The following is a 26834-nucleotide window of genomic DNA, read 5'->3' on the forward strand; positions in this document are numbered from 1 at the left end:
CGAGCTTCCTGAGTAACTGTGATTATAGGGCGCTGTCCTGCAGGCTGGTACACTGAGATTGGGTCATGAGAGGGGAGGAGAAGGTGGACCCCTCTGCTCATACGTGCTCTGTGGCTTTGCCTCACTCTGCAAAGCCCACTGTCCTCAGCGGGGCCTCCCAGGCCCTTCCCTCATCCCTTTCGACTCACAGGACCCCAACACGTCAGATTTCCTCCCACCTCAGGGCCTTTGCACGTGCTGGCCGCACTGCTTGGAACATGATTCCTCTTCTCTTCACTAAGTTGAGTCTTACTGTTTTTCAAATCTCACTGAAACGCCAGGCAGTGCTTCTAAGATCCCAGACTCCATCAGGTCCTTACATGTTCTCATTACTCATGATCCTTGTACCGTAGGTGTTGGGTCCTAATACCATCCCGATTAGTAATTCTGCAATTAATCGGAACAGCGGTTGTCTGTCTCCCTACGAGAATATAATCGTGAGGGGAATAGGGATCATGTCTATTTGGTTCACTGCTGCATCTGCAGTCCCTTTTTCAGAGAAGGTGATTAATTAATATTTACAAAAAGGAAGAAGAAAGGGAGAGAGAGAGAGAAGGAAGAAGCGCACAAGCGACTCCATTTGTGTGTCATCAGATGTCTCTGTGGTTCGCTGTTTAAAATGGCTTTAACGAGGTATAATTGACATGCAATAAACACACGTTAAAGAGTACAGTTTGATAAGTTTTGACATGTGGCTGCGCCCATGAAACCATCACATCAAGATAGTGAACATGTCCGTCATTCCCAAAAGTTTCCTCTTGCCCCCCTAAGAGCCCTCCCTCCCACCTCCCGGGCAACCAGCGATGTACCGTCTGTCACTGGAGATCGGTTTGCACCTCCTGGAGTTTTATAAAGACATAAAATCCTTTTATGTGGCTTCTTCCACCCAGCGTCATTATTTTGAGATTCATCCATGCTGCTGTATGTCAATAGCTCACTGTCTTTTTTGGGGCAGAGTATTCCGTTCTGTAACTATGTGATGCTCATTCCCCTGTTGGTTTACATTTGGGTTATTCCCAGTTTTGAGCTGTTGCACGTAAAGTGTCTGTGCATCTGTCTGTGAAGGTCTTGGCGTGGGTATAGCTTTCCTTTTTCTCAGGTAAATACCTAGGATCAGAATGTCATATGGTGGGTGTAAGTTTCATTTCTTTTTAAAGCTTATTTAATAATTTTTGGAGAGACAGAGACAGCGTGAGCAGGGGAGAGGCAGAGAGAGAGGGAAAGAGAATCCCAAGCAGGCTCCGTGCTGTCAGCACAGAGCCCGACGTGGGGCTTGAACGTGAAACCACTAGATCATGACCTGCACCGAAACCGAGAGTCAGAGGCTTAACTCACTGAGCCACCCAGGCGCGCCCTCATTTTTAAAGAAATGGTCTGTGATTCACTTCTCACCCCGTTCTACTTCTAGCAAGATATTGTGAAGTTTGCTCACGTTTTCTAAAGTGGGTTTTGAGTCCTTCGGGAAAGGAAGCACTGAGGAGTGTGGTGGTGTTACATAAGGGAATTCAGAATGAAAGAGGGAGAGACAGAGAGAGAGAGAGAATGATTACATCTTCATTTCAGCACGAGCGAGGAAATGGATAGCCGGTCGCGAACCCCGACTTTCTGATTGCCATTCCCCTCCTTCATGTCACACAGTATCTGCCGCTGACTCAGTACTTCCCAGATAATTCCTGAAGGTTCTCCAAATATTGAAAACTTGGGAGGGAGGTGAAGGTCTGCATTGATCTGTGATCCGGCCATTCTAAGGCACACACACCTGTGTCACAAGAAGTTTCTGCAGACTCCAAAGTCCTAACCAATTTGTCTCTCTCCTCCTCAGGGGACACTTAAACTGGCTTCAACTAGATCGAAGAGTATTGGAACACGACTTCCCCAAAAAGTCGGGACCAGTGGTTTTGTACTTCTGTGTCAGGTAGGTGTTCATCCCCAACCTTTTGCTTCTTTTTTTCTTTGTCCAGAAAAGTCTGGGAGGGCAACATGGTTGCAAGAAAGGGGAATCAAGTCCTGGTCCATTGCCAACGACAGAGGTCCCAGTATAGCTGCATTCCCAGGAGACGTGACCACAGGGCATGAGTGTCCAAGGCATGTCAGTGTCTGTGCACGAACACACATGTTTGTGCTCTTGTGCTAAGATGCTTGTGTGGAATGAAGATAAGAGCCTTTTTTTTTTTTTTGCTTTTTTTTGTGGGGGAGGGGGCATATATCTTAAAACTGAGCCTCCTATAAGAACACACCCTTAGATTATTATTGTTTTTGGCGGTAGTCATTTGGAGCGACATCACAAATGTCTGTCTTTTCTTTCCTTTTATCACATGTGGCACCTGGCCTCTTAAAACTTGCCTAGTTTATCCCAAGTAGGAATAGTTGAAATGCAGCTGCTCAGTGCCTTCCCCGGGAAGGGAAGATATGGCCTGATAAATTACCAGAAACAATGGGCATTTTCTGTTCGCTAATCTATTGTAAGTTTTATTTGGGGACTGCAGAGAATATAATTTGCTTCTCATGGTTAACATTTGCAAACATCTTTTTTTGAGACAGACAGAGAAGGCACAAGTGAGCAAGGCCGAAGAGAGAGAGGGAAAGAGAATCCCACGAGGGGCAGAGAGAGCAGAGAGAGAGAGAGAGAGAGAGAGAGAGAGAGAGAGAGAAGCAGGGCTCATGCTCCCCCGAAGTGGGACTTGAGCTCACCTGATGCGGACTTGAACCCACGAACAGTGAGATCATGACCTGAGCTGAAGTAGGACGCTTAACTGACCAAGCCTTCTGGGCACCCCAACGTTTGCAAATGTCTTAGGAGGTCAGCTGGACTTCTCACCTTCATTTGCAGAAGGTTTTGGCAAGTCAGAGAGGGGGCCTTGTCACAGGTTCAAGGGCAGAGCCGGGATCTAAGCGTCCAAATCCAGCAGGAGCACCCAGTCCTTGGAGCCACCAGGCAGTTTCTGTGCAGAACCTTCATTGCGTATAACTGCAGAGGCATTTGATCTCGAATGTCTCCATCTTCCAGTGAATACTTAACCGTACTGCCCAGTACATCTACCCCGTTCTTGTAAGATACGTTCACAGAAGTTCAAGAGCAGGACACAAACGGTTCGCGGTTCAGTTCTTCCTCAAGAGCATGGTCAGGGATGCCCTTTCAGACATAGGTCTCCCGATACTGCAGAAGACATCGGAGAGCCTAAAGAAGAGTTAAAGGGCCCGTTTAACAGGCGGTATTATGTATCTTTACCTCAGCGGGGGGAGCACGTTTAAACTTGGGTTTAATGCCCTTTTCATTCGCTTAATAGCTGCAAACATACCACAGCTGATCTTGGCCGTTTCCATTACTGATGGGCGTGCTCTTGATGTCACAGTCTATTTGATGGTGGCCCACATTTTCTCAGATAAATGGAAGAGTAACAGTAACAGTGCCACCAAAAGGGGAGGCAGCATCAGGCAAAGCTCAGTTGAATTTAAGCGTTTCATTCACCTGTAATCGAAGGTGGGTGAGTACCCTGGCCATATATCAGGATCTCTCCTCCTTTCCGCCGCTTTTCCCCAACATTAACCAGGAAGAGAGAATCCTGGGCTGGTTGCATATAGCTCTTTTTTGGAAGGGTCTGTCATGAGCTGAGTTATCGGTGGGTTTGGGGAACTGATCCTTGGAGGAGAGCTTGGGGCGCCATGAGATTGCCCAGGTGACACGTTTGTCACTGAGGATACCTGGGCTCTCCAGGCTGACTTCTGTCTGTGAAACCAGCTGCACACAGGAGAGCCACGGAGGTAGATTCCGTGCTAACCCTACGGAGAACCAAGAATGGACCCATCTTCCTACTTGACCGCAGCAGGCACCTCGCAGAACACTCCCAGGAAAAAGCTCTCCAAGTCCCCATTTAGGGACAGACCCCCAGCAGGATGCTGCCCACAAGCTGAGCTCCTTCTACGGCTCATCACAAAAGCTTCTCTTTGTGGAGAGCCTCCACTGTCTATGTCCAGGTACTTCTTGGCCACCCGAGGGCTTCAAACTCAGCAGGTCCAAAGCCAAACTCCTCATCTTGATCTCCCCAGGCCTTCCGTGGTGCCTCGCAGCTGTGACATCATCTTCCATTCAGTTAAAGCCTATAGGCTTTAACCTTGAAGTCTTTCCTGTTCCTCAAATTCTTCGGTGCGTTAATCCCCCACTGCTGCTTCTGTCCCCCATCCTGTCCTCTCCTCTTTATTACCCGAACTCAGGCCCCCATTGCCTGTCGCTCAAACTATTGCAGCCACCTCCCGGGGTGGCTGTCACCTTGGCACCAGTCCCAGAAGATCCTGGCTCCCCGACCCCGCCATCCGGAGGCCCCACTTTTCCGCTAGCTCAGCAACATAGCAGCAAAACACCAACAGTCTGTTTCCTCCAAGAGAGGAGGCGGGGTTCCCTCCTGCAGGTGAATTGCGCATTTATACTTGGATGCCTGGGAAGAATTCCCAGCTTAGGACTCGGTGCCTTTCCAGGGGTGCCCACAGGCTATCTTCTCCAAAGGAGTGATATGAAAAATTATCCTCATAAAAGACTCAGACCTTGGACTATGCCGGAGTCCATAAAGGGGCTCATGTCCAGCTGGGCGATTTCCCTGTGTGCTCGCACTGACCTTTCTCAACAAGAGTGCGCCCGCCGGAGCCCCAACCGTCAGTACACGTCAGTACGCGTGCATGCCTGCGAGCGATCTCTCCAGCCACTCCTGGCCTTTCTCCTTTTGTTTAAACATCTATTGATTACATCTCTAGAATACGTCTTCCGTCAGCCTTCATGGAAAAGAATAAAAGCACCCAATAAAAGACCACGGAAAAGTAAGCCAAGATTTAGGAATTCATCCAGTGGAAATATTAACCCTGCACCACTGGGGATCTCAGTTTGGGCCGCCATCCCAGCATGGCTTATTATTTGGCAATTATATGTTCTTTTGCTGTAATGCATATTTAAAACATCTGTGAGAGAAAGGGCGGAATTACCACCTCCGTTCAACCGATTGTGAAAACTGAGACCCAAATGGATTAAATAACGTGAATTTGAACTCCAAGGATTCTGCTTCATCCTCTGAGCATGTCCTCCTGGCAGGGCCTGAAGCTGGTGTCCTGCTGCTATAGGGTCTCAGAATGGCAGGACAGAGGACTAAGAATCCGCCTTCATTGACCCGCGATTTAGCCTAGAAAGGACCTCGACCCTTGTCCTCCTCCGTCAGATCGCCGGGAGTGCTGATCACCGGGGCTTCTGAGCCTTAATAATTACCTAAGAAGGAAAAAGGTCAGAGGGAGGGGAAGTGTCCATTATTAAACACCCATGCGTTATTCCGGACGACGGTACATCTTCACAGCCCATGAGTGTTATTACTCCTAAAGACGGGGAGGTAGGGTTCAACGTGCTGATTCTCCCTCCCAACATGGCTGGTCAGTTATCAGCTCTGTGCACTTAGGTCTGACTCCAAACCTGGGCCCCTCCCCCCCACGCCACGCTGCCTCTCTCTCCACACGGGAGAAGCAACTCCGTGATTGCTTATCAGAGAGTCTATCAGGGCCACAGGCCCCGGGGTCAGGATCAATGACCTTGGTCCACCTCGCGTTCCACACTTGGCTGGGGCTTCAGAACCAGGGTCCATCTGCACAGATGGCGTCCGAGCTGGACGCACCCCCACGGGGTGAGAGGGCGCAGGGAGCAGCCCTGACATTGCGGATCTAGCCCTGCTGAACTCCCGAGTGTCCGTGGCAAGGTGACGGGAGGACGTCGGCCAGTAGCGGGTCGGTGGTGGGCTGGAATCTCCACATTGACGGAGGAAGGGGCATCGTAGACGGTAAAACAGGAGTTTGCCGAAGCTGAGATGTGTACCCTTTGTCCCGCTTGAGAAACTCCTGCCATTTGCTCACCAGGGCGAGCCCCCCGGGGGAAGGCATTCTGTCCTGCACTGTGCTCTTTCCTTCCCTGTAAAGAGGACGCCACAGTCCCAGTGGCACCCTGAGCCGCATCGCTATGGGGCCAGGAGGGCCAAAACCCACTCTCATTCCAGCTGCGGGGAGGGAGTGAGCTTCCCCCCTTGGGGACGCCGTGCCGCACGCCGACCGTTGGCAGTGGGTTCAGTTACTGGGGCACGGATGCCCACCCGGCACTTAACTCTGTCGTGGGCGCTGTCTTAGGAGCTGAGGGTAGAGTGATGAGCGAAGCAGACAAGCCCCTCCCCTCGTGCACCTGCACGGCGATTTCCCCACATGCCCAGGCCCTCGCCGCCCTGCCTGTCCTCATCCCTGCCAGTTCAGCCCAAACCCTGTTATGCACCACTGCAACCTCTCCTTCGCCCGGGACCTCCCTTTGCTGCTGGTCACGTGCGCGCACACACACACACACACACACGCACGCACGCACGCCCTCGTGTGCACACGCACATACACACGCACGGAGCGGGGGGATCGGTTCAGTCCCGTATGTCTTTTATCTCTACCCCTGAGCTGCTGAGTGTGGTCTGGGGAGGGGGACCACACACCTGCAAGTTGGTGCAAGATTGCTTGTGACCAGCCTCACACAGACCGGCGCTGTTTCTGTCACTTGTGCCTGCGCAGGGCCCTCTACGTTGCCCTCTATGGCTTTTCCTCTTGCCACAGACTCCAACCCAGAAGCTCGCCCCTTGGCTCCAAGAAGGCGACTTGGCCTGTGATTTTGTGGAGGAAACGAAAGCCGGCCCAAGGGAGCTTCGTCGGCTTCCTGCCCCTTACTTGTACCCGCCATCTTTGCGGCCTCCTTCCTCACCCACTGCGGACGTGCTCCCGCACGTGCACCCCCTCGGAGGAAGACGGACCCTTATCCCAGCATCCGAGGCCGGCAGGTCCGCATGTGCTCCAGTTCTGGCCCCTTCCCATGACCTTGACTCTCGCCCTTGACAAAATACCCTCCCCGACTTGCATCCTCCGTCAGCGACGGCCCCCTTACTTCCACTCCTGTCCACAGCAGAGGTCTGGAAGGATAGGTCTGCCCTTGTCTGCTGTGTCCACGTCCACTGGCTTCTCGGCTGGTGGCTCCCACCGCCATGGTCACTGGGAGGTGTCTAGGCCCCCAGATTCCATGGGTGCTCCTCTGCCTGAATCGATGACGTCTTCATCTGTGTGACCCCAAACTCACTCCTCTTTCCGTGGCACCTCCTCATCTGCGTAATGGGCTTCACTGACACCTGGCGGGAAACTCCTCACTCTCACCGGCGTCCTTGCCTTCCTTTATTCACAAATTCCTCTCACTTCTGTGTCTTAAATAGGTCTCATACCCACCACTAAACCTCTCCTGGTGGCAGCCCCTTCCAGTCTCCTATGCATTACCACTGAATATCTTTCCAGAATTCTCATCTGACTCCCTACTCAGAATTTTCCTGGCCTCCCGTTATCATGCTGCTGTCATTCACCAATGTCAACAATGTCATATTCAACATTCAACTACAGACCAGTGGTTAGGACCGTGAGACAAGCTCCGCAGATTTGAGAACAATGAGCCTCTGACCGTATTCACCAGGCAAGCTTAAGAAATAGGCCAAGAAAGGTTATAGGAAAAATATCCCTACACATCCAGGGAAATCTCCCTGTATTTTTGTGGGAACACGTTTGTGCTCAGAATGATTACTCCGTGTTTGGGCTGTTTTTTTTTAATTGTGTATTCTTCACCCGAGCGTCCCTGCAACTCCGATCATCCACGCTGTTTGTAGGAAAATAAACCGAGGTTAGGTTTGTCTCCTCAAACCGAGTTTCACAAACAATAAACTGAACTGAGCACAAAAAGAGAGAGAGAGAGAGAGAGAGAGAGATGATCCCAGGAAGCTTGAATCTGGGAGAGGGGATTTTACAGCCAAGTTTATGGCCTGATGGTTGGTGTCTTTCCTGGCTGGTTGAGGCAAGCAACTCCTGTTTCTTGTCACCATAGTAACAATGACGGTATGGATCTAAAATGAGGTGCCTGCTAAGCAGAACTTGCTAGATCAGGTCTTTAAGGAAGCGCCCCCCTCCCTCCCCGCCCCAGTTGAGATTTTAGACCTGTTCAGATCCTAAATATCAGAGATATTTGGCCCCAGAAACTCACAACAGTATCAATTATCCTTTTCATTATGATCGCTCCTTTTTGCCACTAAAAGTCAGCATTCCAAATGTGACATTTGTGTGTGCGTTAGGAAGTGAAATGAGTGGTCCATTTAACTAACACTTGCTGTAAATGTTCGGTGATTCCCAAGTGCCAAAGGGAGGATGTGAGAGGGAAGAGGAGGAGCTGGGGGTGGGGGGGCAGGCAGAGGAGGAAACCTGACTGAGATCCTGTGGTTGGACCCCATTCAAGCCGCCACGGTCTGAGGCGTCCACACGTTACAGGGGACAAGACTCCCCAAGGCTTCAGAACCTCTTGATTATTGTGTATGCCCAAACACAGAATAGCATAGCACACATTTATCCTAGTTCAGACCCTCTGATGAAACAGCTCAGGTCGGCATCTTCTGGGCCAGGTTGGGTGTGATGTTGCTTATGGAATTCGGGGAACAGACTCATCAAAGGTTGGCCCTTTGACTCAAAAAAAAAAGACCTAAGATTCAGTACTGCTAAATGTGCTGAAGAACATGTTTTCATGTGTAAGTTTTATTATTACTCAGATACAGTGAGGCCAGCACATCAGGGGTAGAGGAAGGAAGACGGCCATTGGAAAGATAGTTTGCTGTTCACAGTTCCCAAGAGGGGGGAGCAGGCCACACCAGACAGGGCTGCAGGGCCGCACAGGGAGACCTAGCGCTGGTCAGGAGGCAGATGGAGTGGGGGGGGGGGGGGGTGTGGGCAAGAGCCTTTGTTTTGTGGTTTCTCCAGGAAGGAATGGGTGAGGCAGGGTAGGCAGGTTTAGCACTGGCTACTTGGAATAATTTCAGTGGGCTTTGGGGCCTGAGGGCTGTCCAGAGTTGTCTGGCCCTGGCCCTGGGGTGATTAGGGCAGGAACTTAGTGCCCTGGGGTGTGAGCACCCCACAGAGGAGCAGGAAGGGTGTGTGAGCTCGGATTGGTCTGAAAGGTGAGCTCACATCTCTAGGAACCGGTCAACCCCGGGAGGGGCTGTCCCTCCAGAGCCACCAAGGTCCCAGAAGTCTGAGCACCAAAAACCCATGGTTAATACAGAGCCAGGCTTGGAATTGTCTGCGGAGACCCTGTCAAATCTACAAGAAAGCCTTCAGTTCCCTGGGTTTACCCAGAGACCCGGAATTTTCTTTGTGAACCAGGTCTTGAAGGAAGCACCCCCCCACCCCCAACTTCCCGCACTGGTAGTTAAAGAAATGCAACATCGCCACCTACTGCCAGAAAGGAGGCTCTCTCCTGAAAATCAAAAGGAACAGAACTGGTTTAAAAAAAAAAAAAAATCCCTACTTTGTACCCAAACCATCAGTGTTTCCTGCTTCCCCAGAAGTTTCTTCTCCCTGTGCTCCCGCAGTTTGCCCTGAGCCTGGATTAAGATGTCCGAGGTCTGTTTTTCTCTGGGCATTTTGACTCGCAAGGCTTCCCTAGCACAGATGGCAAGTTCAGGATGAGTCAAATATCCAGGGTTACGGAATAATAATATGACAGGCCCGGGGCTCACAGTGCTTTCCAGGCTGTTTCTCGGTGATAAAGGTTAACAGGAAGCTGCTTTCCAGTTTCTGTCAAGAGGAGGTGGTTTATTTTCCTCATCTCAGAGTATATCGTTATTTCCTCTGCCTTCCTGCCCCTTGTACAGCCAGACAGCGGAGAACTCCGCGCAAACGAATGCTGTCGCAGAGAACAGGATTGGCCCTCTCTCCACTTTCCGTTGCTAGAGAGAGCGGGGTGGGGGGGAGCATTGTGTTTTTCTCATACACTCTTGAGAAAATTGTCGGAGTTGGGGGGGGCAGTTAGTGAATGTCTTCACTCCTTAGTTCTCAAGAATTAAAACAAAAGCAATAAAGACATAAGGCATTTTGTCGGAAATTACGTTCTTTCAGACCCCATAGATTTAGAGTCACAATTGTTACGGCCGGTCTAAGGTCACTCACTGTCAGACTCAAGACACCTCTGCTATTGTTCTGACTTTAAGATTCAAGGTGATCAGCAGCTTGCTTGTACAACTTCCCATGTTGTCAGTGAGCAAAGGGCAGAGGGGCAAGGCCTGGGGTGGAATGTCAGTGCCCCCCGGGGGCGGGGGGTGGATTTCCGGACGCCCAGGAATTGGTTATTTCTGAGGGCCTTCATTGTTCATTGCCCAGCTCACTGTCCCGTCCTGGAAACTCCACTCATCTGCGAGTGGGGAGAAGTGAACTTGAAGGCAGGGTCTTTGGCCCACACTTACTTACTAAGCCCCTGTGTGTGTGCCAGGCGCTGTATTAGTGCTGGAGATGCAAAAAAGCTCTCCAGGAGGCAGTAGTAGCCTAGAAAGAAGACGCCCCAGGGAACAGAAAAGTATGGCCTGCGGCAGCACCACGAGCAGAGGTGGAGCCCTTCCCCGAGGGCGTCTGCGGAGTCCCTGAAAACAAGGTGTTCTGGAGTGAGGGCAGAAGGGAGCAGGGGTGGTTGGGGTGTGGAGGGCGGTGCTTTCTGGGGTGAGAGCGGGTAGCTTGAACAAAACAAGATTCTTCTGTAACGTGCCATGCCTGCAAATTGGCCTCCCTCCCTTCCTCCCCTCTCCCTTTCCTTCCTTCCTTCCTTCCTTTCTTCTAATTTTGCTGTTGACCCTTCACAACAAATGTAGATTTTTTTTTTTTTATTAAATCAAATTTAACTTATTTTGCTTTAAGACTTAGAGTTTGTGGGACGCCTGAGTGGCTCAATCAGTTGAACGCCCAGACTCTTGATGTTGGCTCCGGTCATGATCCGGGGGTCGTGGGATTGAGCCCCCACATCGGGCTCTGTGCTCAGTGTGGAGCCTGCTTGGGATTCTATCTGTCTCTCCCTCTGCCCCTCTCCCCTGCTTGCACGCATGTGCTCTCTCTCTGAAATAAAAATAAAATAAAATAAAATAAAATAAAATAAAATAAAATAAAATAAATAAAATTTAAGAAAGACTTAGAGTTTGCTGCTTCAAGTCTCTGCTAGTGGAGAAGCAAAAGTTTTCCTTCCTCCCAGGCCGCAGCAGACCCTTTGCCGAGACCTCCATGACCTCAAATACCTGCTCCAAAAGCAGGAGGCAAGGTGCTTTCTCTTTTTTTTTTTCTTTTTTTCCCTCTTCTTCTTTTTTTTTTCTTTCAGGGAGAGAGCAGGTGGTAGAGACCCACCAGCCTCCTCATTCCCAGGCTTTGCAAGAATGGGGGCCATACTGTCATCTCCAAACATTTTATAGACTCTCACTTGGTGGTCATCGTGTTAATACTGATTGAACGTATCCGCTAATATCAGGAGTTACTCTGGAATCACTCACAAACCAAAGCGATCGGCCTGGTGTTAATCATGGCAGCCTCTGCACGTGTTGGAAAAACGGTAGAAGGCATTATTAGTCTACAGACAAGAGGGTTGCCAACTGGTGGGCTGTGAGCTCGTCCTTGCCTAGGGATGGGTTTTGTTTGCCTCGTACGGTGTTGGTTTGTTCTTTTGGCTGTTGTGGGAATCTGGAGGAGTTTCCAGCATCTGACCGCGGTAGACTTCTTGGGTGGAGAACCACTGACTGGGCCCTGCTATCTTCCATCACAGTCTGGAACACAGAAGCCCGGAGAGATTATGGGATCTGCCCTAAATCCTACAGTGCTGGGCCCAGGCCACTGGTCTCTTGATTTCCTCCCCAGGTTTCTTTCCATCACATTGTAACGCTGTTCTCGAACGTAGCACTTGTCTCCTCCTTTTGCCTTCTGCCATCTCGGGGTAGCCCCTGTTTCCAGGAGGCAAGGATCCAGTGCCCCACAGGAGTGGTCACCCCCACGCGGGTCACCCCCACGCGGGGCCTGTGCCCCTGCAAGGCTCTGCATTTTGTCCCCCGCCTCCGTGACCACAACAGCTATTCCCTGCACGCAGCTGGTCCTGAGACAGATACAAGTGCCTTATCTAATTAAGTAATTTAATGCACTCCAAAGTCGATGTGTAAAGGTGTAGTAAATGTATAAATAATTTCAGCATGTTTCATCGTGAAAAAAATCTATAAGCTTCATCTGGATAAAAATTCAATCTCATTTGGCTTAATGTGCATTAATATCAGAGCGTTCCCAACCCTTGCCTCAGCTCTCGGGATACGCAGAAATCAAAACACACCTCACCGCCTTTGGGGAGACATAGTGTAACCATTTCAAAGAGAAGTAGGGCCCCCCTTCTTCAACTGAGCAGAAGAAATTATCTTTAATAAATCCAACTCAACAATGATTGGCACAAAAAAAATAATATATTGAAAACAAATAATATTTTTTAATTGATTTTTAAAAATTAGAGAGAGAGAGAGATCGCATGGAGGGGAGAGGGGCAGGCGGGTAGAGGGAGAGAGAGAGAATTGTAAGCAGATTCTGCGCTCAGTGTGGAGCCCGATGCAGAGCTCAGTCCCATGACCCTGGGATCGTGACCCGAACCGAAATCAAGAGTCAGATGCTCAACCGACTGAGCCACCCAGGTGCCCTGAAAACAAACAATATTATTTAAAAAATTGGAAAGCAGGTCAGGAAAAAGAAAGTAGATGGTCAGATTTAATCTGTACTCTCGGAAGCTGATGGCTGTCCCAGGTCCTTGAACCATGGTGAAGGTTGGCAGACATAGCTGTCCTAATGTGCCAGAAGGGGGCTTGAAACACTCTGCTTTCTTTCAGAAAGGAACCATGGGAAAACTGATCACACCTTTTTCTTTTCCATAGGGATTGGGAGTTTTGGTCCTCACATCCAATCCTGTAGCTCAGAAAACAGTCGATCTCAGTTGCTGCTTCTGTGGTTCACTTGCAGTCTTGTCTTTCAGGTTCTACATAGAAAGCATCTCGTACCTAAAGGATAATGCCACCATTGAGCTCTTCTTCCTGAATGCTAAGTCCTGTATCTACAAGGTAAGAACTTTTTCTTCCCGTTCAGCTTCCCCCTGAAATCCGAGAGTAGCATTTGGAGCTGGCAATCCCAAGTTGCTGCCCCGATGTGATTGTATTGATTAGTAGATGTAATTTATAAGTGACTTAGTGTAAATAAATGAGAACGTCATGGAAGTAATACTGTCTGTTTAATAACGGGACTCCTCCGGATCCTGTCACTCTTTGGCTCCTTGGAGGTGTGCCTTCGTCCCTCAACCTGGCAACTGAGACAAAGGGGAGACGTGGACGGGGAGGGCAGATGTACAGGGTCCATGCGGATCGGTCTCCGAAGGATGAGTGGGCTGCTTATAACCAAATGCATGCGTATTGACCGTTTTTAGATGTTCTGGCAACATCTCTCAGTGATGCAATTTGCATCAATCGGCACTTTAGGCTGCACAGATTTTCTTTTAAGGATGCTAAAATACACATAAAATTCATCGTTGTAATTACTGGTAAGTATACAGTTCAGTGCTATTAAGTCCACTTACAGTGCCGTGCAACCATCGCCTCCATCCGTCTCCAGAACTCTTTGCATCTTGCAAAACTGAAACGCCGTCCCCACTAAACGCTCACTCCCCGATCTACCCATCCCCCCAGCCCCTGGCCATCACCATACTACTTTCTGCCTCTATGAATTGGACTACTCTAGGGACGTCACGTAAGAGGATCCTATAGAGTTTGTTCTTCTGTGACTGGTGCATTTCACTCAGCAGTAGGACCTCAAGGTTTATCCACGTTATAGTACAGGTCAGAATTCCCTTTCTTTCTAAGGCTGAATGATATTCCGTTGTACGTATAGACCACATATTGTTTATCCATTCATCCGTCAATGGACACTTGGGTCGCTTACACACCTTTGGGCTATTGTGTTTAATGCTGCTGTGAACGTGGGCCTGTAAATATCTCTTCAAGTCCCTGCTTTTAGTTTTTTCGGGTGTGTACCCAAAAGTGGAACTGCCGGATCACATGGTCTTTGTACGTTTCATTTTTTGAGGAGCTGCCATATTGTTTTCCACAGTGACGGCACCATTTGTACTCCCACCGACAGTGCATAAAGGTCCCAGTATCTCCACATCCTCACCAACACTTGTTATTTTGTGGGGGGGGTTTAATAATAGCCACCCTGCTGGGTGTTAGCCAGTATCTCATTGCGATTTTGATTTGCATTTCCCTAATGATTCCCTAAAGATGCTGAGCATCTTTTCAGATGCTTGTTGGCCATTTGTACATCTTCTTTAGAAACATGGCTATTCAAGGGACAATTCTTTCTTTGTAATATTGTTTTCTAATTTTTTTTTAAGTTTATTTGTTCTTGAGAGAGACAGAGCATGAGCGGGGGAGGGGCAGAGAGAGAGGGGGAGACACAGAATCCGAAGCGGGCTCCGAGCTGTCAGCACGGAGCCCAATGCAGGTGAGATCATGACTTGAGCCGAAGTCGGATGCTTAACCAACTGAGCCACCCAGGCGCCAGTCAGGAGACAGTTCTTAACTGGGTAGGACAGTCCCTCGCCCTGCATCAAGTTCACATGCTTGTAGTGTTTCCTTTCATTGGATAACCCAAAATGCCCACACACATTTCTAGCTCACACCCCCTCCCTCGGGAAGGAGGCTTGCAGAACACCTTGAGAGCCTCTCCTGGGAGAACGTATTTGAACACCCACACTGGTGCTCATGAAGGAAGCCTTCAGGGCACCACCTCAGGCCAGCTCATTAACCACCACAGAGAAAGCTGATATTTAAGAATATCACACCGTGGCATGCTGGGTGCTGAGGGCTTTCTGTAAGTTGTGCGGCTGAACCTTCACAACACTTTGAGGTGAATACTACTTTCTATCCAGGTTTTCCCTGTGAGGAAGGTGAGGCACAGGGAAGTTAGGAGATTCGCCCGAGGTCGCGTATCTGCCAAATGGCAACATTGGCTGGGGGGCCCGAAGCTGGCAGCCTGACTCCAGATCGTGGGGCTCAACCGCTGGGCTGCCCTGAGCCCCAGAGGGCAGGCTCTCCCGAGAGTGGAGAATGCCCTGGAAGCCACAGAGAACTTCAAAGCTAAGTGCACTCATCGTAAAGTGCTCAGTGGCCGTCCTCAGAGAAGTCTGAGGAGATCCCACCGCCTGTGTTTTCATGTCTAACCAAACCCTATCTGGGGGGATTGCAACAACTCGCTGAACATTAAAACACACACACACAGACACACACACACACACACAAGTTGGATTGGTATATCAGCCATCCGTTTTTCTTCTAGAAATACGTCAGCATGTTCATTGCACAGAATAGTCCCTCTAAATGCAGGTGTCCACAGTGATGGAGGGCCTGGTAAGGATCAAATTCAGTCGTGTGAAAGGACCTCACTTGGTGACAGTTGCTGAGCCAGGACTTAAACTGGCTCAAGCCCAGACCGCTCGGACTACAGTATTTGGGGGTTTCGCTGAATGGAGGAAAAAGACACTAACCGCAGGTCCAGGAACTTGCAAATTCCTTCCTTTCTCTAAGCCCGTTTTCTCATTAAAGCGTGGAAATAATAATACCGGCCTCAGGTAGCTTACAGACTGAGAGAGTCTCTGAGGGTTTTTGTTGAAAGAACGGGAAGGCCCTTGGAGAAAGTTCAGGAATACAAAGTTGAGCATTGTCCACCAGGTGGCACCCTGGGGCAGTGAATGTCTGGACGCGCCAGTCCCCCGAACTGATTTCCTCAGTTCAACCCGGCGGGAAAATTGGCCCCAGACCGTGCTTGTACAGACACCTGGGTAAAGGTGAGAAAGTTTCTCTCTCGCAGGTGTTCGATTCAGTCCAGATACAGATGCTTAGCTGGAACGGAAGGCTGCATTGCTTATGAATACCATGCTGCTCAAAGACTCTGGGATCAATGGAAAAATAGAACAGGAAACCAAATCCCCAGTTTCTCCAGGTGGGGGTTAACAGTGCAGCCACGTTTGGGGCCAAGGCACCCACAGCGTCCCCCAGCCTATCACCTGGGCGGCTCTCTGCCATCCAGAACCCCAGCTGTCTCTTCTCAGGATCCGGACTGGAGCCTGGCTTCCCTGAAGTTTCTATCAGAGACCAAGTAGGGTCACAAGACCGCCTGTCTCCCTCCCGTCCATCAGAAATAACATTTTCGTTTGCAGAAATTGGCACTTCGGGCTTATTTATTTGATCTTTTTTAAATGTTTATTTATTCTTGAGACAGAGACAGAGCGTGAACAGGGGAGGGGCAGAGAGAGAGGGAGACACAGAATCCGAGGCAGGTTCCAGGCTCCAAGCTGTCAGCACAGCGCCCGTCACGGGGCTCGAACCCACGAACCGTGAGATCATGACCTGAGCCGAAGTCAGACGCTCAACCGACTGAACCACCCAGGCACCCCCCACTTGGGGCTTATTTGAAATGTTCACACGTATCATCTTACATGATGATCTCGCCTCCTGGGTGAGATAGACCCAGAATCTTTAGCTTTCCGGAGAAAGAAACTGATGTCCGGGAGGTTAAGCGACTTACTCAAGGACCAAGGACCGGAAGTGGTGGAACAGACAGGGCGGCCAGTTTTGCACACTTGTAACTATGCAAACGCGGGGGGAAGGCCCCGCACAGAGTGTCATTGGGAGTTGCGATCTGGAGCCCCGCACGCCTGGGTTCCCGTCCTAGCTGCGCCCCGCAGTGAATGCAGTGAACGTGCGCGCCTTCTGTGGCGTCCCCAGGCTGAATTCTCCTCTCTGGTTGAACAAGGACATTAAAGGCCCCGACCCACCCCCTTGTTGGGAAGCCGAAGCGAGACGAAGCGGGAGTGTAGTTGGTTAGCACTGGGCCAGGCACGTGATGAGCTAGCTAGCTCCCGCTGTGGTAGCACTGTTCGCTTGAACCCAGACGCGGGTTGTTCATCTTGGCTGAGAGTTTCTGTGTGCCCCTCGACACCGCCCCTGGCACTTTGGAGGCCTGGAGGAGCCCGGAGGGCAGTGCCAGATGCTGATAGACATAGTGCGGTGCTGATAGACGGGGGCTTCGGTTTACCCAGCGCAAGATTGGTATTACCTCCCTCCCTGTTTCTTAGGGAATGATCCCTGCAGGGTACCAGAAATCTCAGTTGTTCAGATAAATAAACCTGGAGCCTGCCTTGGATTCTGTCCTCTCTCTCTCTCTCTCTCTGCCCCTCCCCGACTCGCATTCTGTCTCTGTCTCTCAAGAAATAAAAAATGTTAAAAAAAAATTTAAAGTCAAGTGGCTTTAAATTTTTTTTTAACGTTTATTTATTTTTGAGAGACAGAGACAGATAGAGCACGAGCAGGGGAGGGGCAGAGAGAGAGAGGGAGACACAGAATCTGAAACAGGCTCCAGGCTCTGAGCTGTCAGCACAGAGCCCCGACGTGGGGCTCGAACCCACAAACCATGAGATCATGACCTGAGCTGAAGTCGGACGCCCAACCGACTGGCTTTGAATGGCTTTAAATAAGAGACTTATTATGAAAAAAAGCCCACCACCTTCAACAATTTTAGCCGTTCCTTCTGTTTTTGTGCCTATGTCTAAGTAAGTTGGCACGAGGCATTATTCCTTGATTTATCCATTTTGGATTTATTGAATTCCAATTGGGACAGGTGAAGATTAAGGTGTCGTATACAACCACCCACACTTTCCCATTCCCCATTTTCCCAAAATGGCGGTAAGCACAGTTCTGGGTAAAAGCTACAGCCGTTAGCATTACATTATTATGACTAATCCAGGTAGCGTTCTATGGTTGTGATTCCCTTTTTTAGACAACCACTTGTCTTACCTAAAGGTAATAACTGCCTTGCTATTACTTGTTTAGTTTCTATGTACCCATCATTTTTTTTCCCAAGAGCTCCTCCGGATTCCCGATGCATGCCCACATTAATTTCCAAGCGCTTCGGGTGATTCATCCATTCCTCTCTTGAGTTGGGTTTTTGCTGTTGCTTCCTGGGACCTCCCTGTCACCTTCCATCCTCTGACTCCAGTCTGGACCTGGCCTCATCCACAGCCCCCAGCACAGGACCCCCTTACTCATCCTGTCTGTTCGCCACTCAGCTCTGGAGTGGGTCCTCTGTTTCCTGGATCCCAAGTCTTCTGTGTTTTCTTTTATGCCACTGTTTCACTGGAGAACATCCTCCAGTAAATCCAGGGAAAGTGCATATAGGAAGTACAATGTTTGGGTCCTTGCGTATCTGGGAAAGTCTCTCTTCTAATGTTATATCTGACTGATAGTTTGAGTGGATATGGAAATGAACACATCTCTCAGAATATCAAAGGTGTTGCTTCAGAGTTTGCTCTGGGGAAGTCTGCTGTGCTATACGTTGTATGTGGACCCTCTCCCTCTCCCACCATCACCAATGGTATCTTTTAGGATTGCCTCTTTATTCCTCTTCTTCCGAAATTTTAGGATGTCATGCCCTGAAATGGGTCCTTGTAAATCCACGATGCTGTGTATTCGATGGGCACTTTTAGTCTGGAGACTGGCATTCTTTAATTCTGGGAGATTTTTCTGTGTTATTTTTTTGATGGTGTCTCCTCTTTTCTCTGTGCTCTCCTTGTGGAACTCTTGCTCATTAGATGCTGGGCAAAGCCTCCTGCTTTGATACCTTGCAGCTCTCATTTTCCATCTCTGTCTTTTTATTCTACTTTCTAGAAGATTTGATCAGTATTATCTTGAACCTCTATTGGCTTTTCAACTTTTGATACTATGTTTCTAATTTTTAAGACTTCATATTATCTGATCTTTATGTATATATATATTTTAATTATATTATCCTTTACTATTTTTGAACTCCTTTTGTTTCAACGTCAATTATGCATATTCTGTGACGTTTCTGTTTCTTTTTAGTTCTTCCCCCACCCCCACCCCCCCATGTATTTATTTTGGTCTCTGTCTTTCATATTGGAGACTTTTTTCAGTTGACTGTTGGTCGTGGTCCGTCCATCTGTAGGTAAGAGTGAGGCACCCAGGTGGAAGTGGTCCGCTGGTGGATGTCCCTGTGGAGTGATCCAGTGGCAGACTGGTTCTTTGAGTAGGAAGCCTGAATGGCAGCGTTTGGATGACCTTTCTCGTGGCTCCTTATTCTCTCCAGGGGAGAATCTTCCCACTTCCTGTCTGAGTGCTCATCCTCTACTTCCTGTCTGGTCTCTACTTCCTGTCTCATCCTCTACTTCCTGTCTGGTCCTCCACTTCCTGCCTGGGTGGGTCCCCCACCTCCAGGATCGGGGAGAAAACACCTCCAGTTGGGGTACAGATTCCCTTCTGATCCTGGCACTTTGGGTGGACCTCATTCCAGCTTCCTGTGCATCTTCTCCAGAGAACAAACCTCTGATCTCTTTAATAGCAGAAAAGTGAGGAAAGGTGTTTTGTTTTGTTTTGTTCTGTTTGTCATTTTCCCCAAATTAGGAGCCCCACCTTCCTGCCTTCCACTCTTTCTTCACCGGGAGGCCGACGGCCTGACCCTGTGGGTTTCTCTCTCACTTCCTTTTGCTTTGCACTTTACGGTCCCCCTATTTTCTACAAAAATAGCAGGAAAATACAGTCAGAATCAATCCAAGTAGCAGAGGATTAAAATATGGTCATGAGAGAGCAGGGTTCTAATTGTGAACTTTAAGGGGAACAGGAGGAGGTACAGAGCGGGGGTCCCTGACACCCCACATAGCCACATGCTTCAACAGCATTTCTCATGTGTTTTAAGTCGCCACGATTACAGGTGGATGATGGAAAGGAAATTTATGACCAGGGGATAGATAAAACTCACTTACAAATGTGTGCCTTTTTTTGTGGAAAACTCCCATGGGAAGTCTACCCTTGATGTTGTGTGGAAAATCACACAGGAAAGCAGAGCTCTCCTGCCAAGCTTTCTTTCCAGTCTTCTCTCTCTTTGGATGTGGCTTCCTCTGCCGAACCGAAGAGGCCCATCGACCAGCCCCACGGGAGACAGTGGACTTGTCATACCCAATGGGAGTGATGGGGTAGATGTGGATTCTGATCTCAGCTTTTGCCCCGCCTTCGGGCTGCAGGATAGAATCCTGCCTTCTCTCCACTGCTGAAGGGAAATTGCTGTCAAGAGGTCATCACCACAATAATTTTTGAAAGTCTTGCTGGCCACAAGTGCTAGGACACAAAACGTCAGCGTCTTTTTTAATTTTTAAAAAAGGATTCCGATTGATAATACGGGATTGACTACCCACTCTTAAATATGATTGTCACAACAAAGTGCTTGTTCTCAACCCTTATCTTGTCCGCCAGTGATCGCTAAAGAAGCAACCCATCGTCTGTATCTAAAGGTGGGCTGCAGTGGGACTCTTTGGGCTGGAGGACAAATTGGCACGAGCATTCTTCAGAGTGAATTTTTATGGTCACCTTCCATGACTGTCACTAAACTAGGCACATACACAATGCTCAGTAAATTGTTTTTCATCAGTTACGTTCCAATCCCAGGGAGCAAGGATTTGCATAGCTCCTGTGAAATGGTCAAGTCTGGTGCCTACGTGTACCCACTGAGAGCGGATCATGTCTAAAGAAACTTAAAATTCCTGCTCTATGTGGGCTGCCGGTCTTGCCCCGCCTTCTTCCCTGAGCTGTCCACATAGGTTTGGGAGGTTCACAAGTTATTAAAATTTAAATAATCATCCTTGGGGTGCCTTTGCTATGTAGGGCTAAACACCATCACTCTTGTTGAAATTGAAGTAAGTGGTCTTTATCCAAGATCTTCAAAGAGCTTTGCTAATGAACAGATCGTATCATCTTGTCTGAAGATGAGAGAAACAAAGCCCGCAGTCAGGCCCCACAGGACAAAGGAAGCAACATAAATATTAGTCTCAGACTTACAGAATCCCAGCCCCTCCTTGTCTTTTCACTTGATGATTGTAGGTTTAGTGTGTATATTCCTATGACAGGGGGTGGAAGGAAAGAAGGACAGAGAGGGACTTTTCGTTTTCAATTCTAGTGACAAATTTCACTCTGGCTCACCATCTTGGTGGTTCTCATGACCTCTAAGAGAGAGACTCCCCGGGGTCACGATACGGGCCAGAAGCAGAAGGAATCACTGTGCCACAGAGTCAGAGCACGGTGGCCCAGCATGAATGGCCCATACGCCAGTGGGTCATTAGCCAAACAGGAGGGAACTTGACTGATGAAAAACTGGCAAAGGGCTAAGGAAGACGGTTGTGCAAGACCACGTCAGTCCCTTCCTGCACCCCAGCCCCTGTTTGCCTGGGGCGTCATCATGCAGCCATTATGAGTTGTGCAATGAGCCGGGGTGCTTACACAGGCACAGGGAGGCCGGATGTGGCATCGGGTCGGGACCACTTGGGTGATAGACACACACATGGAGACACATTTGCATAATGTTCTCTCCTCGTTAGAAAAATACGTCTTACTAAAGATTCCCGTGAATGCCGAACAACGCTGAAGGACAGAGGCAGCGTTGTGGGGGTCAGATTGTAAGCACCAGTGAGCCCCAATAAATCCTACAGACAGGATATTTGTAGTGTGTCTAAATCACCCTCCATTTCCTCACCAAACTCAGTAAAATAATTGGAAAAGAAGTCATTAGCCCCCTTCTACGGAGGAAAACGAAACGGGAGGAGACCCAGTGATTTATTCAGTGTCCCGGAGCTGATGGGGGTGGGGGGTTGGAACTAGAACCTGGAACTTTCTAGTGAGAGTAGAAGTGATCTTAAGGAGGGTGGCAAGAACCAAAATCCCCAGCCATTTTGTGGTGAGGAGAGAGGTGTGCAGATTGTTCTGGATGGACCTGGCATGGATCGTCCTCCCTGAAATCTTATCAGCCTCCCATATGGTTGTTAGCCACGTTTTCTGTTATATTGAGCGTATTAATCTCACGCGAAAGTTGGAATTTCTGTCATTGCCGACGACGGAGGAATGCTTTTCGTTAAGATCCGGGTTGTGTAAAGACCGCCACCAAGTCCCTTGGAGCACGGGGGTCGTGAAGAGGTCCTCCAGTTCTCGGCACTTTTGGAGAACCTCACACCTGCCGCCCGGGGTTCTCGTGGGGCTATTTACTTGGAACTCTTGGAGACCCACAGATGGAAATCTTTCTGAGAATATTGTTAACCGTGACGCTGCTGATACATGACCCCGGGCCTCTTCCTTGAGCTCCTGAGTCACCTGGGGTAAAACAATGCGGAGTGGGAGGAAGCGGGCCATCCTCCCCAACCCTGCTCTGAGCACACACGCGCACACCTGCGGGCGGTCACGTTTTGTCTTTCCGGGGCATTCTTCAAAAGATCAGAGAAAGCCGAACACGTTATTCAGTAGTAGGTGAAGCAGGTGCCCTCCTCCTTTCCCCTGTCATCCTCTTCTAGGGAAAACCCTGCACCCCAGGAGAGTGTGTGGTTTTCGCCTGCCCTCTCTGTGGTCTCATTCAGTTTATTTTCTCTGCCTGAGCAGAAAGATCCCACCTCTGGAGTGCCAAAGAAAGACCTTCCTCTGCCTTCTCTACCCTTCTTCCCTCTACAGGTACATTTTCATTTAGCGGATGAGTCACATCATGAACTAAAAGCTTGTGTTCACACTTAAAAGGGCTGTTCCTGATGGCTGGTTTTGAGTCGCACGCTAGACAAGCCTCTCCTCGAATGTTAACGATTAGCCCACCATCGACCATTAGCTGCAACACGGGTGTAAATGTTTGACAGGAGAGCACACAGAGCGTGCGGGGGCCAGCGCCCGTGAGCGTGCAGGAAGTCAGTCGGTGGGAATGGAAAGGAACGTAGCGCATGTGGAAGCGGTCCACTGTGGAAACCCTGGACAGTGTTTCTGTTAAATCATTTGTACATTGTTAAATGATTTACATTCTGATGGGATCTGGTAATCCCAGAACGGCAATTCCACACATTCCTCTGTATCCCGACCCTGACAGTCTATATCAATTACAGCGGCCGTAAAGCTCTCTCAGCTGGTTAAGCATAAAGAATTATTGTGCCCGATCCTTCCATATGGTCTCCTTGGTTCTCTTAGCCCACACTTGTAAGGTCGTTCGGTGGCAAATATTATTATCCGTCTTTGAAATCACTAAGCCTTTTGAAAGAGCCCAAATGAAATCCCTCCCTCGAAAGATACAGGCTTGCTTGAGCGCATTGTTTTGAATTCCAGGGTCCAGTTGTGGACCACAAAAGAAACTCATTAGAAAATCCATGAATCAGAGTTCGGTTTATAATTCAAGTGAAAAATAAGTCTAGTTTTGGCTAACTTCAGTGATAGATATGGTTCCAAGAATATGTTGGCTGACACCAAGTCCTTACTTTTTTTCAGTCGAAATGTAATTGACACATAATATTGTATTAGTTTCACGTGTACAACATAATGGCCCGATATTTGTACATTACCATCCGTCCACATAGACATTTATTTCCTTGTGTTGAGAGGTTCCAAGATCTGCTTCTCTTAGCAACCTTCAAATATACAGTAACTATACCTCTTAGCAACCTTCAAATCTACAATGACTATAGTCACAATGCTGTACATTATATCCTCAGGACTTATTCTATAAACTGAAAGCTTTTACTTTTTGGCCCCTTTCACCCTTCCCCCCCCCCCCCCCCGCCCCCACCGCCCGCAACAACCAGTCTGTTCTCTGTATCTATGAATTTGAATTTTCTTTCTTTCTTTTACATTCTGTGTATCAGCACTATCATTCCGTACTTGTCTTTCTCTGTCTGACTTACCTCACTTAGCATAATGCCCTCAAGATCTATCTATATTGTGACAAATGGCAAGATTTCATTCTTTTTTATAGCTGAGTAATATTCCATTACACACACACACACACACACACACACACACACACACATATACATACCACACTTTTTTTTTTCCAAATTTTATTTAAATTCTAGTTAGTAAATAAATAAAATAAATTTCTAGTTAGTTAACATATAGTGTAACACTGGTTTCAAGGGCAGAACTGAGTGATTCGTCACTTACATACAATGCCCAGTGCTTATACAACGTTTTCTTTATCCATTCACCCATTGATGGACACAGGCTGTGTCCATGTTTACAACTGGCTGGTGTAAATAGCACGGCAGCGAACAAGGCGTGCAGACATCTTTTTGCCTTGGTTTCATTTCCCTTGGACCAGTCGCCAGAAGTGGAATTTCTGGATCACATGATCTGCGATAGTTCTATTTTTAAATTTTTGAGGAACCTTCATTCTGTTTTCCACAGTGGCTGTACCAGTTTATGCTCACCCCCCCCCCCCCCCCCAGTGCACGAGGGTTCCCTCTTCTCCACCTGCTCTCCAACACGTGCTATTTCTTGTCTTTTTAATGGTAGCCATTCTGACAAGCACCAGCTGATACCTCCCAAGTCCCTGTTGACTCGGGGGCACTCACGCACTCAGGGAGGTCCCTTGCCGGACAAGAGGTTGGGGGATTGTTTCTGGTCTCTTCACGGCCACTAAGGCCTTGTGACTTGGGGAGAGTCCCTTGACATTTCTGGATTTCTGTTCTCAGTGAAAGCAGAGGACTGGGCTTGGAGACGACGGATGTTTATTACCTTGACCGTAGTGATGGGGTCACAATGTTTGCATACGTCCAACGTCATCAAATTGTGTGCATTAAATGTGCAATTTTTTCTGTGTATCAGTTACACCTCAAAAAGCTGCTTAGAAAATGGATATGAACTATATGCATATTGAAAAATACATATATGAGATTTTTTTCAAAAACCAAGGACAGGTTTATACGCTTTTAAGACCATATCCTTAGATCATGATTAAATATTTAGGGGAAGAAGTAATAGGAAAGAAGCGTTTTTAAACTTACACTCTGTGGCAGTGCTGACCAGTAGAACTTTCTACAAGGAGAAAAGTGGTCCGTACCTGCTCTGACCCCATGGTAGCCAGCCGCTGCATCGAACTGTTGAGTGCATAAAAGCAATGAAGGCATTGCAATGAGAAACTGTATTTTTAATTTTTATTTAACTTTAATTTAAAGAGTCACAATCCCATTATGACTTTTTTCTTTTCCATAAAGCCTTACTCCTGGTCCCAAAGTCAAGTTCACCAAGAAATCACCATTGGTTATCAAGTAACCTTACGCCACTGATGAATCAGATTCACAGATTTGTAACATTTCCCTAATTTCTCATCAAGATGTAAAGCTTTAAGGTGACTGGGGAGATCCAGGACCACTGGGGTCTGCCTCTGGCTAAAAGCTGCGAATAGAATGTCGGGAATCATTTAGGGCCAAGTAATTCGGCACAGAGATATTCTCTGAGCGTTTGAGATTCTGGGAAACAGCTGAGAAAAAGGAGAGTGGGTCTTTTTTTAGGAGATGTCCTAAAGAAATCCTGTTAAAGGACCAAACTTACCTTTCTTTTTGGTTTGTCCCTCTAGGAGCTGATCGATGTTGACAGTGAAGTGGTGTTTGAATTAGCCTCCTATATTTTACAGGTGAGTTGTCCTGTCCTCATCTGGCTGTCCCAGAGCCATACGCAGTAGAGACGGGAGTAAGATTGAGCACACCCAGCAGGCTGCCATATTCACTACCTATTTGTCATCTTAATTATTTATGACACTAATAGGAAGGAGCTACACCATGGCAGTCAATAGAGGCTTCTGGCATTCCAGAATTTTAAGACAGGGTCTCTCTGCAAAGGAAAATTGTGTGTATCACTTGAGCCTGGGGGAAACAAGGATCGTTCAGTAACTCCCTTTTCTTCAGGGTTAGTGCCCTCCCCCACTCTGGAGAAAGCCCAGTAAATAGCAAGATTTAACTGCCAAGAGAATCATTGCACATCCTATGGAAAGACAAGGAAAGGACAGGCCTTTCACTTATGGGTGAAAGAGGTATTAATGAAAATCGGCAGCAATGACAGTTTTAGTAACGCTGGCAAGATGAATTAGAAGAACGGCACTCATTTATTTCCTCCACAAAGATTTCTTAAACAACTGTTATATTCAAGATTCCATGAAGGTTCCATGGCCCCTCCTTAGGATGACCGGGAAAGAGCCCACAATACAAAACAAGTAACATAAGACACTAAGCAGTTCTACCCAGACACATGTTCAGATCCGGAATCCTTAATCCAGAAAAAGGTAGACCAGGGTTCAGAGGTAGAAACTTGCATTTTGTTGTTATGAATCACTTTCTTTGTGTATAACTCTCTAAAGTTTAATTTTGTGTCTCATATTCATGTGGCAAATGCATGGTCCTTTCCCCATTGTCTTCCTATAGCAGATAGGATAGCAGCAGTAGTAAGCTGAGCTTACTCAGTAGAGGAGTGGTCATGACTGTGGAATGTATTTAAAAGTCTGGAACACTGTACAGGAATGTTTCATTGACGTTGAATTTTTTCTTCTACAGGAGGCAAAGGGAGATTTTTCTAGGTGAGTTTACAAAAGGGTTTGTTTTCTTAATGTGCTCTGTTAATCTTTATTAAAAGAAACTATTCTTTCTATACTTTGTAGGAGGGCAGTGCTTTAATGTTAGATATTAACGAGGAGTGCCTGGATGGCTAAGTCGGTTGAGTGTCCGACTTCGGCTCAGGTCATGATTTTGCGGTTCGTGAGTTCGAGCCCGGTGTCGGGCTCTGTGCTGACAGCTCAGAGCCTGGAGCCTGCTTCGGATTCTGTGTCTCCCTCTCTCTCTGCCCCTCCCCTGCTCACGCTCTGTCTCTCTCTCAAAAGTAAATAAATGTTAAACAAAATTATTTAAAAAATTAAAATATATATATATATATATATATATATATATATATATATATATTAATGATGAGAGCCACCTCTCAACTTGTCAATTGAAACAGACATATTGGGCAGAGGAAACATAGTAACAGCAAGGAGGATATTCTGTACTAAAT

The 26834-nt window shown here is 48.1% G+C and overlaps 1 protein-coding gene across 13 annotated transcripts in view; it reads left to right on the forward strand.

Annotated features, from left to right (window-relative positions):
- FRMD4A (FERM domain containing 4A) overlaps positions 1-26834 on the forward strand; it is a 607025-nt gene that overhangs the window by 471731 nt on the left and 108460 nt on the right. For all 13 annotated transcript variants that reach the window (XM_053895512.1, XM_053895513.1, XM_053895517.1 and 10 more), the window contains 4 exons: positions 1862-1954; positions 12920-13004; positions 25369-25425; positions 26339-26361. In XM_053895512.1, coding sequence (XP_053751487.1) covers positions 1862-1954; positions 12920-13004; positions 25369-25425; positions 26339-26361 — 258 coding nt within the window. The remainder of the gene's footprint in view (positions 1-1861; positions 1955-12919; positions 13005-25368; positions 25426-26338; positions 26362-26834) is intronic.

The sequence above is a fragment of the Panthera pardus genome, unplaced genomic scaffold (assembly GCF_024362965.1).
Source record: "Panthera pardus isolate Hobbes unplaced genomic scaffold, ASM2436296v1 HiC_scaffold_6, whole genome shotgun sequence".
Taxonomy (NCBI): Eukaryota; Metazoa; Chordata; class Mammalia; order Carnivora; family Felidae; genus Panthera; species Panthera pardus.